This window comes from Danio rerio, chromosome 22, assembly GCF_052040795.2.
Source record: "Danio rerio strain M-AB ecotype USA chromosome 22, GRCz13ab, whole genome shotgun sequence".
Taxonomy (NCBI): domain Eukaryota; kingdom Metazoa; phylum Chordata; class Actinopteri; order Cypriniformes; family Danionidae; genus Danio; species Danio rerio.
Genome location: NC_141042.1, coordinates 14,789,528 through 14,800,764, shown reverse-complemented (window position 1 = coordinate 14,800,764; position 11,237 = coordinate 14,789,528). Strand labels below are relative to the sequence as shown.

The following is an 11,237-nucleotide window of genomic DNA, read 5'->3' as shown; positions in this document are numbered from 1 at the left end:
CGTCTGATTGGTAAATCATAAATTGAATAATGGGTGGTCGGCTGCAAGCAATCATAAGCATGTGATCCTCTAACTAAAATTTACTTAAAGTTTTTGACCTCTATATTAGCCTTAAGAATACCTATAATCGTATATGCTCCACATGTAGCATGTAGAAGGTGTAATAGTATTCTAAACCTTCGCAAATATGGATTAACAATTTTTATGACATCACTCGACACTTCAGTTTCTCATCAGATCTTCTGTCCATTCACATGCTCTCTAGAATTTTAAGTGTTTTAGCTCCAACTTGCTTGAACATACCTGCAAGGAAGTTTCTAGTATGCTTTTAGGAGTTTGATAAACTGGTTAAGGTGTGTTTAATTGGAGTTGGAACTAAACTCAGCAGGACACCGGACCTCTAGGACCGAGTTTAGGCAGCTCTGATGTAAACAAAATATTATTGGCTATTTTAAAATGGGGGCTTCTTAATGTCCTGGCCTATACTTCTGTTTCAGTGAAAATTGTTAACACTTTAAATAGCATTGCATGTTTCAAGTCATTTCAGACTAAGGGACCATACAGTATGTGTTCTTTGCATAGTGACACCTGGTATGGCAGAATTGTCATCTGCATGCAAATCTTTAAGTACATAGTTGTAAACACTTGTAAACATAACCTAAGATATGAAAATTGCACTGAAAATGTGGTAAAATGGTAGAAACTGATATCTGAAACAGGTTCTTGGTTGTTCAAGAACACTTAAAAGGTATAAAGAAGTATTATTTGAGTCTTCACACTGATGCTCTTGGGGTCCTCTGTGGTTCACTGGATTGGTTTTAGGTTTCAGAGCTTAACTGAGCTAAAATGAAGCCCATCTGTGGGGTATCAGTAGAACTTGTACGTGTTAGCATTCAACACTTACTCCTAGGCAAAAAAAGGCCAAATGTTGTTTTATCCACCCATAAGAATCTTTTATCATCCATCCAATGTCATATTATTATTAAATTTTTCAACAATAGTTTAAAGCAGCACAACTATTTCAAATGTGCTACAGCAAATAAAATACCTAAAAAAACACATTCACATGCTTGAAAGGATTGGTTAGATAGCGAGACAGACAGACAGACAGACAGACAGACAGACAGACAGACAGACGGATAGATGGATAGATAGATTATTTTCGGCTTAGTCCCTTTATTAATCCAGGGTCGCCACAGCGAAATGAACCGCCAACTTATCCAGCACATTTTTACGCAGCGGATGCCTTTCCAGCCGCAACCAATCTTTAGGAAACATCCACACGCACACTCATTCACACTCATACACTATGGACAATTTAGCCTACCCAATTTACCTGTACCGCATGTCTCTGGACTGTGGGGGAAACCAGAGCACCCAGAGGAAAGCCACGCGAACGCAGGGAGAACATGCAAACTCCACACAGAAACGCCAGTTGATCCAGCCGAGGCTTGAACAGCGACCTTCTGACTACCTACTGTGCCACTGCGTCGCCTATATTTGGGCTGGGCGATATCACAAAAAAGCAATTGCAACAATTATTTTCCATATTAAACGATAATGATATATATGTCTAAATCAGTTGTTAATGCTGCCAATATAAACGAGTACTCCAACAGTGAATGAAGCCACAAAAATGAGAGGGTTCATTAAATGGCTTCACATTTCAGCTGATAAATTTTCGGTGACTGAAAATTCTGTACATATCTAATATCAAACACACTGTAGATTTCCATTGTTGTACATTGCTGCCTTATGATTGGCTATTAGATCAATATAAAGTAAAAGAGTCATTTTTTTAATTGAAAAAAAAATGTTTTCATTTAACAATTAGGAGCGAGGCAGTGGCGCAGTAGGTAGTGCTGTCGCCTCACAGCAAGAAGGTCGCTGGTTCGAACCTCGGCTCAGTTAGCGCTTCTGTGTGGAGTTTGCATGTTCTCCCTGCCTTTGCGTGCTCCGGTTTCCCCCACAGTCCAAAGACATGCGGTACAGGTGAATTGGGTAGGCTAAATTGTCCGTAGTGTGTGTGTGTGTGAATGTGTGTGTGAATGTTTCCCAGTGATGGGTTGCAGCTGGAAGGGCATCCGCTGCGTAAAAACTTGCTGGATAAGTTGTGGCGACCCCGGATTAATATAGGGACTAAGCCGACAAGAACATGAATGAATTTAACAATTGGCCAATTAATCCATGGTAAACCATGTAACTGCAAATTAGCCGTGTTTTGCTGCACTAATCACAGTTTGATCATGTTAGTTGTAGTAAATTATTGGTTATATAACTGATTATAGAAATAAATTTTTTATGTTGTTTTTATGCTGTTGTGTTAAGTTAGGCTGCTATGAACATTTTGTGCATGTGTGTACAGGCAGCCTATAACGTAGAACAAAACCTTGTTGAATCTTCATTATTTTTTACTTCAAACCTTATTTTTCAAACAAACTGAAAACCCATTAAACACCAAAGGAAAATCTCTGGGGAACTGTGGGGAATTGCTCTGACGTGACGACCTCAGCGATGTATTTGTAGTTTACTGTTTGCATTCAGCATTGTTTTTCTAACCGTAACGCTATAAAAGACCCGCAACCCGTCAGGTCAGGCACATTAATCGAGTTATTAAGTTCTTTGAGAATTTTTGTACAGCAAAAAATGTCCTAATTGGAAGCGTATTTGAGAGCCTTGTACAGAAACATGCCCCACGGAAAAGCTATTTCACCTAATTTAACGCAGAAACAATCATCTTTTCTCCATCTTAGTTCCATTAAATTACATTTTTCTGAGCCTTTCGTCCGTTTGTTTCACTAGGGAGACCCTACAAGTGTCCTCCTACTCTCCAGTTAATTGAGGGCTTCTGACTCCAAGTGCCCCTTCACTCCTCAAGACAGCTGACTGTAAACACACACACACACACACACACACACACACACACGGAGAAAAAAAATGGTTCAAGACTCCTCTTGCTACCCATAAATTAACGACAATATGTTGTTCGCAAGGAAACTTCCCTAGTCTTGGGAGGAACACATGTCAACATCAGGAGCCGCGTGTTCAAACTTTGTTTTGTGTGGAACCTAAAACTCGGCAAAACTTTCCGATGGGATTCCCGTGGACGCTCGAGCAGCTGTGACTCAAACATGGATCTTTTGAAAGTCTTTTTAAAGTCATCTGCCTGCATCTGGTGCTTGAGTTTGCTGCCTCTGAAGTTACTTGCGCAGCTGGGTAAGTCTAAAACTTAATTGGATTTAAAAATGGGCGATGTTTTGAATGCATCGTCGGCACTTTTGCGCATGTTTAAGACGGATGTCTCTGTATCGCGCAGCAGATGGAAATAAGGAGAATGTATTCAACAGATGCACATGCAGCATTTAAGCTTTGCATATTGAAAAGCATGCTGCCTTGCTTGCATGCACAAGAGTTTGCCATAATCTCAGTTATTTCCTTTCAAAATTGTTTGAAAGATACTATTTTATAAAAAATATAATATAAACACTATATTATGTCATTTATGTTAATTCATTATTTACATGTACCTTATTTTCCTTTTAAAATTGTAACCGGTTATGCTCAAACATGTGAAAATTATTTTGTTGTAGTTTGTTATGCCACTATTTATTTCAGTTGTATTGCTATTGTTCTTAGTTTGTTTTATAGGCTGTTTTATTATATATTGTATTTTATGATCTTATAGTATTTTTATGTTCTGAAAGCCTTATAATATCTGTTTAAAAATAGTTTAATTGAGTGAAATAGATTATATTTGATTAATTCACAAACCCTTTGCACCAAAAAGTATAAAAAAGTCACTTTTAAAAAAAGTTACTAAATGTGTTACTTAGTTACTTTTAATTGAACTGTGAAAAGTACTGTGAAAGTATGTTTTAAATTATATATATATATATATATATATATATATATATATATATATATATATATATATATTTTTTTTTTTTTTTTGTAAAGAATATATGCTAAAGCTTGTTATATTTATTATTATTACCTTTAGTTTATTACCTTTTTTACCACACACTTATATATATTTTGCAAATTTTATACTTTTTTAAAAATCTTTTCCCCGTCTTGGGTTGCAGCTGGAAGTGCATCCGCTGTGTAAAACATCTGATTGATAAGTTGGCGGTTCATTCCGCTGTGGTGACCCCTGATTAATATAGAGACTAAGCCGGAAAAAAAAGAATGAATAAAATAATAGCTACGTTTTTTCTGTTTTGTAAACTATTTTATATTAATTTTCTATTTCCCCGCTACATAATTGTTTAAAAGTACACAAGATTTTTGTCTGGCTGCGTCAGATACATGCTGCTGAGATAAATGTGCTTTCAATATAAAGACGTTGGTTTTTATTAGCGCTCAATATCCCAGTCCTCCGGAGGGGTTGAACAGCTGTTTAGGATCTAAGTTAAACTTCGTTATAACTCTCCGCACTGACATCCATTTGCGCGCCAAATGGACAATCTGTCTGCGCAGCTTTGATAAATAATTACTCTGTCTCTGACGTGAAAACGACCATCTCCAGAGCGCGAGAATACACATGCGCTCTCTCTCTCTCTCTCTCTCTCTCTCTCTCTCTCTCTCTCTCTCTCTCTCTCTCTCTCTCTCTCTGTCTGCAGTCATTAGAGGCGTCAGTAGGTGAGTTTGAAGCCTCAGGGGTGCTGTAATTGTGGGAATGTGAGCCTCATGATTGTGGGGTCAAACTGATTAGGGAGGCTGTGATATTTGTACTGTCCTTTTCCTACAGCTCATGCCTCAATGCCATTACAAGTTGTAGACCCGAGTAAATCCTTATTTTATGAAATTTTATGTTTTACAATAGGCCTGATAGATAGATAGATAGATAGATAGATAGATAGATAGATAGATAGATAGATAGATAGATAGATAGATAGATAGATAGATAGATAGATAGATAGATAGATAGATAGATAGATAGATAGATAGATAGATGATTTTTTTAGGTCTGAAGAAAGAAAAAGCACCAATATTGGAAAGCTTATTTTTATAATTAAAAAAATAACATTATTTAAATACAAAGAATGAAATAAAATGTATATACTGTTAAGTTTTCATAATTTGTATTATTATTATTATTAGTAGTAGTAGTAGTAATAGTAGTACATTTCAGAAAAAAACCATACTGAATATTTCTACTGGTGTAAAATATTGTTTATGAAGCCATTAAAATGCTAAAAAACAACTTTATTTTAAAGTGTAGGGCCTATATGAAGAATGGGGGGATTTTTGGTTAACTTTGCTTGTGTGACTGAACAGACATTATTGTTAACTTTTAAAAAGGATGTTAATTATGTAGTTCTCAGCTGAATTTTGTGAAGCTTTGGGAATAAACAAAGTCGAACAATGAATATCTCAATTTTTTGGTATTGTCTCTTGCACAATGTGGTCTCAGTGGTGTCCTTTCACTCGACAGAGCGTGAACGAATCATTCTCAGTGATATTTCTTCGGTGAATCATCAGCGTTGACTTTTCTGTCTTTATTAAATTTCGACAGCTGTGTGTTTGGATCATGTGACTTCATCTCTCATAAGCCTCCCTCAACACAATCGAGAGAGAAAGAGACGTAACCTCTGAGTCCTTTGGGTTTGAGTGAAGAGGTGGAAATGGATGAGTGCCTTTGCAACTGCCTTTTGCTTTAATATCAAGGACAGTTTCCTGTGGTCACTGATATTTCATAAAGCCGACAAACCTTAACCTGAGAGACACATTTTTTGAATGAATTTCTCTCTCTCCCTGGGGCCTGAGAGTGTGAATATCTGGAGCCGTTCCTGTCCTGCGGTGTAATCAGCTTTTCATTCGGCCGAGAGGCAGAATGTCACAACAGATAACTCACATTTACCAGCCCTACACACACACACACACACACACACACACATATACACACAATAATGTGAAACTTCTCCAGGTTTAAGAATCTTTAAACGCTATACATGCTTAAAATAAGGATTCTTTGCCGCTTGGTAGGTCCAGCAGTATGCTTCTTATCAATTTTTATATGTTTTTTGCTCTGTTGGAGTTTTGAGTTGGTTATAGCTTTTGGCAGGTTAAAACAAAACTTTATATTTTCAGACCTCTGATGACCTGGAGATGGAAAAAAAATGAGATAGAAGGAAAAATTGTAGTTACACTGATTTTTGCATTCTGCTGTGAAACGTTGCATTTATTTGCCAAACTTTGGCATTTTCTCAAATCATTTTTGATATGAGAGCGAGAATAATAAGTACTGGAGTGCGACAGGTCGGAACCAGTCTGTGGTTAAAAAAACTATTTAGTGCAAAATGTAATTTTACATTCTCTCTAAGAAACTGAAAAAATGGTATGTTCTCATAAAACGTACGTGGGCCAACACCACAGTGCTGGTGAAAATTATGTTAAATCTGAGTAAATTAGTAAGCAAAAAAAGAAAAGAAAACCCTTTTACATTCCCCTAAAATCCCTGTATTTGCTAAATTTGAACTATCTCTCATTTTTATGTATTATTTATTTATTTATTTTTTTAATGTACTGTAAATGAACAGATGCAAAAGTTTCTGTCACCAGTTTCGTGTTTACTGACATGAGTTCCGAAAAGGTTTTGCATTCGCTCACTTGCGTTTAATGTTTAGTGATATTTTTTATTTTATTTTTTGTGGAGGGTGGGGGGGGGGGGGTGTTGAAATCGAAGATTTTATTTGCAAAGACAAAACGTTTGCATTCCTCTAAGAAATTTTGTTTACATGCAAAACATTTACTAACACAAGCTTTGTGTTTGATTGCAAGATTTTACATTGCCCCAACTAATCTTTTTTTTTCCTAGACATTTGCAAATGTTCCATTACCTCAAGAAACTTTACATTTAGCATTACCCAATAAAATATTTAATTTTTTTGCGAAAAGCTTGAGCTCCCTGCCAAACCTTAGCATTCCCCTAACACTTTTGGCATTAACTCTCAGAACTTTTGTGTTCTCATAAAACTTTTCACAATTTTTGGGTGCACAAACCTTCTGCAACACTCTACTGTAGGATATATTAACATCACTGGATCAGTGTGTTGGTTTGTGGTTCGTTTAAAATGCCACAACATAGAACTCTTGAGTAATAAAAAGTTCTTTGTGGAAGTAGTTCTCCTTTGACATTAGGTCTTTAAACTCTTCTTGCAGCTTTATTTGTATTTGTTTCACTCATGAACCCTCCTGAACACATCAAAGATTTTAACCACATGCAGTTTAAGCCAGAATTATTAGCCCGCTTTTGATTTTTTTTTTTTCTTTTTCAAATATTTCCCAAATGTTTAATAAAGCTGTGAAATTTTCACAGTATGTCTGACAATATCTTTTCTTCTGGAGAAAGTCTTATTTGTTTCATTTTAGCTAGAATAAAAGCAGTTTTTTTCTATAGTCTACAGAACAAACCATCATTATACAATAACTTGAAAAAAAAAAAAAAAAAGTAAACCGGCCTAATTACTCTATCCTGCCTAGTTAACCTAATTAACCTAGTTGAGCCTTTAAATGTCACTTTAAGCTGTATAGAAGTGTCTTGAAAAATATCTACTCAAATATTATTTACTGTCATCATGCACCCTTTAAAATGCACCCTTTTGAAAACAGAGGTGTGGCTGTCCACAATCACTCTCTGATTGGTCTTCTGAACTATTGCGTACCGTTCCCTATTTTATCAAGCCTTAATGACATAACCATTAAGCAAGCAATAGACTGTAAGTATGGATGCTTGAAAAATTTGTGTTTTAATCTGTAAAGTGTGAATAGAAATAAGTTTTCAGAAACGAAATTTAAAGCCAGTCTGGATGGGTAGTGTTTTCATTCTAAAAAAATCAGTAGTGTAAATCACACCTTAGTGCTCAATTAATTCAAAAGCAGTGTGATGTGCAACAGCGATGACACATGGAGAAAGTGGATGGTGTTTTTAGTGAATGTCCCTGGTGTGGAAGTGTGTGAAATCCAGCTGGTCCATAAGTCAACAAATTAACTGTGCAGTCTGTGGTGTTTACCCAGCAGCTCTGTCCCAGCTTTGCTTTGAGGGCTAAAAACACGAGTGTTTGTGAAACCTTTGACCCGCGTAGCAGGATTTGACTGTGGTTGTCAACCTCACAAGCACAGACAGAGACCAAACGTGGCTTGCTGGGTTAAATATGACCTTCTGGCAAAACTTTTCTGCTTAAATGTTCTCAGCAGACAACATGTCTGTTCTGTTTGTAGGTTACTTTTGTGGGAGATTTCTAAAAAGTTGTGTGAAGGATGCAAGGAAAATAGTTTTTCTTGAATGTTTTTTTTTCAAAAGCTTGTGACATCCTGTATATGAAGAGTTCAGAGGCAAAAACCTTTAAGTGCTATCTGAAATTTTCTTCTTAAATGTGCACTTTTGTTAGCTTTTTATGTTCATTTTCAGTTATTTTATTTTAAAGGTAATGAAGAGATTGTAATCATAGCCATAAAAAATTGTTTATGGCTAAACCTATGCTTTTGCATCTGAAATCTTCATATATATTTTAAATAATTTATATTTATTCTTTGTTACATTAGTGATTTTTTATTCTCTTTTAGAATTGTGATATTACTAATCTGACGTCATTATATATACAGTTATACCCCCCTTGATTTTTTATTTGATTATTTTTATATTTCCCAAATGATGTTTAGCAGAGCAAGGAATGTTTTACAGAATATCTGATGATATTTTTTTCTTCTGGAGAAAGTCTTATTTGAAAGTCTTAATAAAAGCAGCTTTTAATTTTTTAAAACCCATTTTATGGTCAAAATTATTAGCCCCTTAAACTATATATTTTTCGATAATCTACAGAACAAACCATCATTGAACAATAATTTGCCTAATAACCCTAACCTGCCTAGTTAACCTAATTAACCTAGTTAAGCCTTTAAATGTCACTTTAAGCTGTATAGAAGTGTCTTGAAAATCATCTATATACTGTCATCATGGCAAAGATAAAATGAAGTATTTATTATGTTTAGAAATGTAAAATATAAAAAAAATAAAAACGGGGGACTAATAATTCTGGCTTTAACTGTATGTGTATATATATATATATATATATATATATATATATATATATATATATATATATATATATATATATATATATATATATGAAAAACTATTTGGGTGCTTTTATAAAATCAGTGTAATGGATGTTATTTTACTTATATTTTAATGAATTATGTCATAAACACATGCAAAGACACTTTGCTATAAACTCTACTAACTGGACAATCACTGATGTAAGTACCCAGCAAACACTTTTGTGTTTAATAGACTTCTAATAGACATCTAAATGTAGACAGCTTAGCTAAAACAAGGGTAAATTTGGGCTGTCTAATAGACATAGATGACTAATAGACATCTAAGAATAGGCCAGAACTACACTAGTCATCAAATGCAGAGATTAGATAGACCTTATATGTAGTCATTCTATTTATTTGATGACTCGTCTAGTTTTGGCCTATTCTTGTCTATTAAATTTTCACTGACAGCCCAAATTTAGCCTTGTTTAAGCTAAGATGACTACTTTTAGATGTCTATTAGATATCTTCTAAAAACAAAATAAAAAAATGCTTGGACTGATAGGAAAGAGCTGTTTTATTGGAATTTGATACTGCAAGCCAGTATGTGTGGCTGCAGTTGTAGCAGCCTTTGCTTTTGGACGCAGCAACCTTTAAACTCTGGTGAAAAAAGCAGTTACGTCACACCCGCCCAAGCAAATGAGTGACGTTCAACAAGGAGACAGCCCGGGTTGCTGTGTTTGTGCAAAGCATTTGATTTGTTGTTGAAATCAATCCTGCCTCAATCTTCAGTTCTAAATTCACCATCACGCTCCATCCTAACGTCACAACTCACGAAACAACTTTTCACCTTAACGAGAAATCTTTTCACAATTTAGTCTTGCAAGATCTCAAAGCCCCAGATCTTATCACACCCCTAATATATATATATATATATATATATATATATATATATATATATATATATATATATATATATATATATATATATATATATATATATATATATATATATATATAATTACTCTGCAATTACGTCCTAATACATATATATATATATATATATATATATATATATATATATATATATATATATATATATATATATATATATATATATATACATATACATATACACATATATATATATATATATATATATATATATATATATATATATATATATATATATATATATATATATATATATATATATATATTCATATTCATGCATTACATTTTCATTGTTTTTATACTGTATGTAAGGGTTGTCAACGTGTCATATTAAAGTAACTTAAAATGTTACAGTATATGCAGCACTGCTCATCAATATCAATTACAAAGCAAAGGACCAATAAGAAGAACTCAGAGTCCGGGTTTCTGTTTACAGGCACCCCTTGGTTGTGTCTGGATGTGAACATACCTAAACTCAATTTGTAGATATGATGAATTCTGCGTGAATAATCCCTAAAACATGTCCAAACTGTCTATTGTAGATTTCCAATAAGTATATTTTTCAGTCTCCAAATGTTGTATGTTTGCATGGATATTAAAGTGAAATACACCCAGTAGCTGCTTTTACTTTCATGCTGTCTTAAAACCGTCCACCTTGAAACACCATTACCTCCCCTTTAACAAACGTCCCCTCAAATCATCCCTGTATCTCCCTGCAAACCATTATTAAGAATTTATAAAATGAACGCTTAAGTGTCTTTATCTTCATCCTGGCCCATTACACCACTATAAGTAAAGCTTAGGACGTAATTGCGAAGTAATGATCCTTGAATTAAGCCTGAAAGAGCAAGGCATTATGGACCCCTAAACCAGCCGAGACATGATCTCATCAGCGCTCCAGCAGGGCAGAAAAAGCCTCTCGGCTGGCCTCGCCAACCCAGACAGGATTACAGGACAGATTTTATGCCCCTTTCCATGCCGGTCAGAGGTCGGCTGGCCATATTCTTTATAAGGACATTCAGATGGTCAGTTTAAACAAACTTTTTTCAGTCTGTATCAGAGACTCTATTGAGGGAAGATGTGGGTTCAACTAGATCTGTGTATGTTTAAAAGTGAAAATATGAGGTAAAGATTATGCAAAACTTGCCCACACGATGTTGGTAATGCTGGTCAATTTATTAAATTGTTTTTGTACAACTGAAAGTCATACATTGTTCATTGTATTTTATTTTGTCTCCAGT

At 34.7% G+C, this 11,237-nt stretch overlaps 1 protein-coding gene across 1 annotated transcript in view; it reads left to right on the top strand.

The window, feature by feature from the left end:
• Nucleotides 1-2,991: 2,991 nt before the first annotated feature.
• Nucleotides 2,992-11,237, top strand: part of si:ch211-246m6.5 — a 116,314-nt gene continuing 108,068 nt past the window's right edge. The window contains exon 1 of the mRNA XM_087304092.1: nucleotides 2,992-3,216. Within this exon, the coding sequence (XP_087160218.1) occupies nucleotides 3,132-3,216 (85 nt within the window). The 5' untranslated portion in view covers nucleotides 2,992-3,131. The remainder of the gene's footprint in view (nucleotides 3,217-11,237) is intronic.